The 1008-nt window shown below is 58.1% G+C and overlaps 1 protein-coding gene across 1 annotated transcript in view; it reads left to right on the forward strand.

Annotated features, from left to right (window-relative positions):
* The window catches only part of RNASEK (ribonuclease K), a 2407-nt gene extending 1579 nt beyond the window's left edge, over window positions 1–828 (forward strand). Inside the window, exon 3 of the mRNA XM_006764907.2 lies at window positions 508–828. Within this exon, the coding sequence (XP_006764970.1) occupies window positions 508–649 (142 nt within the window). The 3' untranslated portion in view covers window positions 650–828. The remainder of the gene's footprint in view (window positions 1–507) is intronic.
* The last annotated feature ends 180 nt before the right edge of the window (window positions 829–1008 follow it).

The raw sequence follows: 1008 nt of genomic DNA on the forward strand, positions 1-1008 counted from the left end.
TTCACATGGTATCTTTTTTACAGAGAGGAAGGGAGAGGAATAGAGAGTTAGAAACATCAATGAGAGAGAAACATCGATCAGCTGCCTCCTGCACACCCCTCCTGGTGATGTGCCCGCAACCAAGGTTCATGCCCTTGACTGGAATCGAACCTGGGACCCTTGAGTCCGCAGGCCGAGGCTCTATCCACTGAGCCAAACCGGCTAGGGCAGAGAACGGCTCTCTTTAGCGTACACTTTGCATTGGTCTCGGGAGTCAGGCCTCGGCAGCCATCCTAAACCCGCCACTTCAGTTGTGGCTTCTTGACGTATTTTACCTGACTTTCCTGTGCCTCCGCCCCCCCTGCAAATGGATGCTGTACTAGAACTCACCCCATAGGGTGAAGCAGACTGAGTTAAGGTAATGCACGTGAAGGCACGTAGAACCCGTCCTAGCACATGGTCAGTGCTCTGTGAGTGCTGGCCGCTGTTCCTGTTTCTGACACTTCTCTGCCTAATCTCCTCCCCCAGGAATGGCCCCCAGAACATATACGATCTTTACGAGCAAGTCAGCTACAACTGCTTCATCGCTGCGGGCCTTTACCTCCTCCTCGGAGGCTTCTCCTTCTGCCAAGTTCGGCTCAATAAGCGCAAGGAGTACATGGTGCGCTAGAGCGGGACCGCATTCACCCCCTTCAGCCCCCTCCCTCTTCTATTTAAAGACTCTCCCCACCCCCGACTGACCCTCATTTCCGGGCCCAGCCCCGGTGGGGGGAGGCTGGGGCTGGCTGTCCCTGTCCCTCCGGCCCCCTCGCCTTTTCCCAAACGACAATAAAGAGAAGCTGCTCTCTTAAGCCTGGAGTCTGTGCTTGGGTCGGGAGGGGCGGGCCCTGGGGGCTGGATCCCGGCCTCCGTGTAGGCAGTCCCTACCCCTCGACGGAAGTGTAGTGGAGCCGGACCGGAAGAGAGGAGGTCCCTTCCACTCCCCTCCGCGCGCCGAGGCCTGCTGGTGAGGCGCTGAGCGGCCGAGTT

The sequence above is a fragment of the Myotis davidii genome, unplaced genomic scaffold (genome assembly GCF_000327345.1).
Source record: "Myotis davidii unplaced genomic scaffold, ASM32734v1 scaffold1561, whole genome shotgun sequence".
NCBI lineage: Eukaryota > Metazoa > Chordata > Mammalia > Chiroptera > Vespertilionidae > Myotis > Myotis davidii.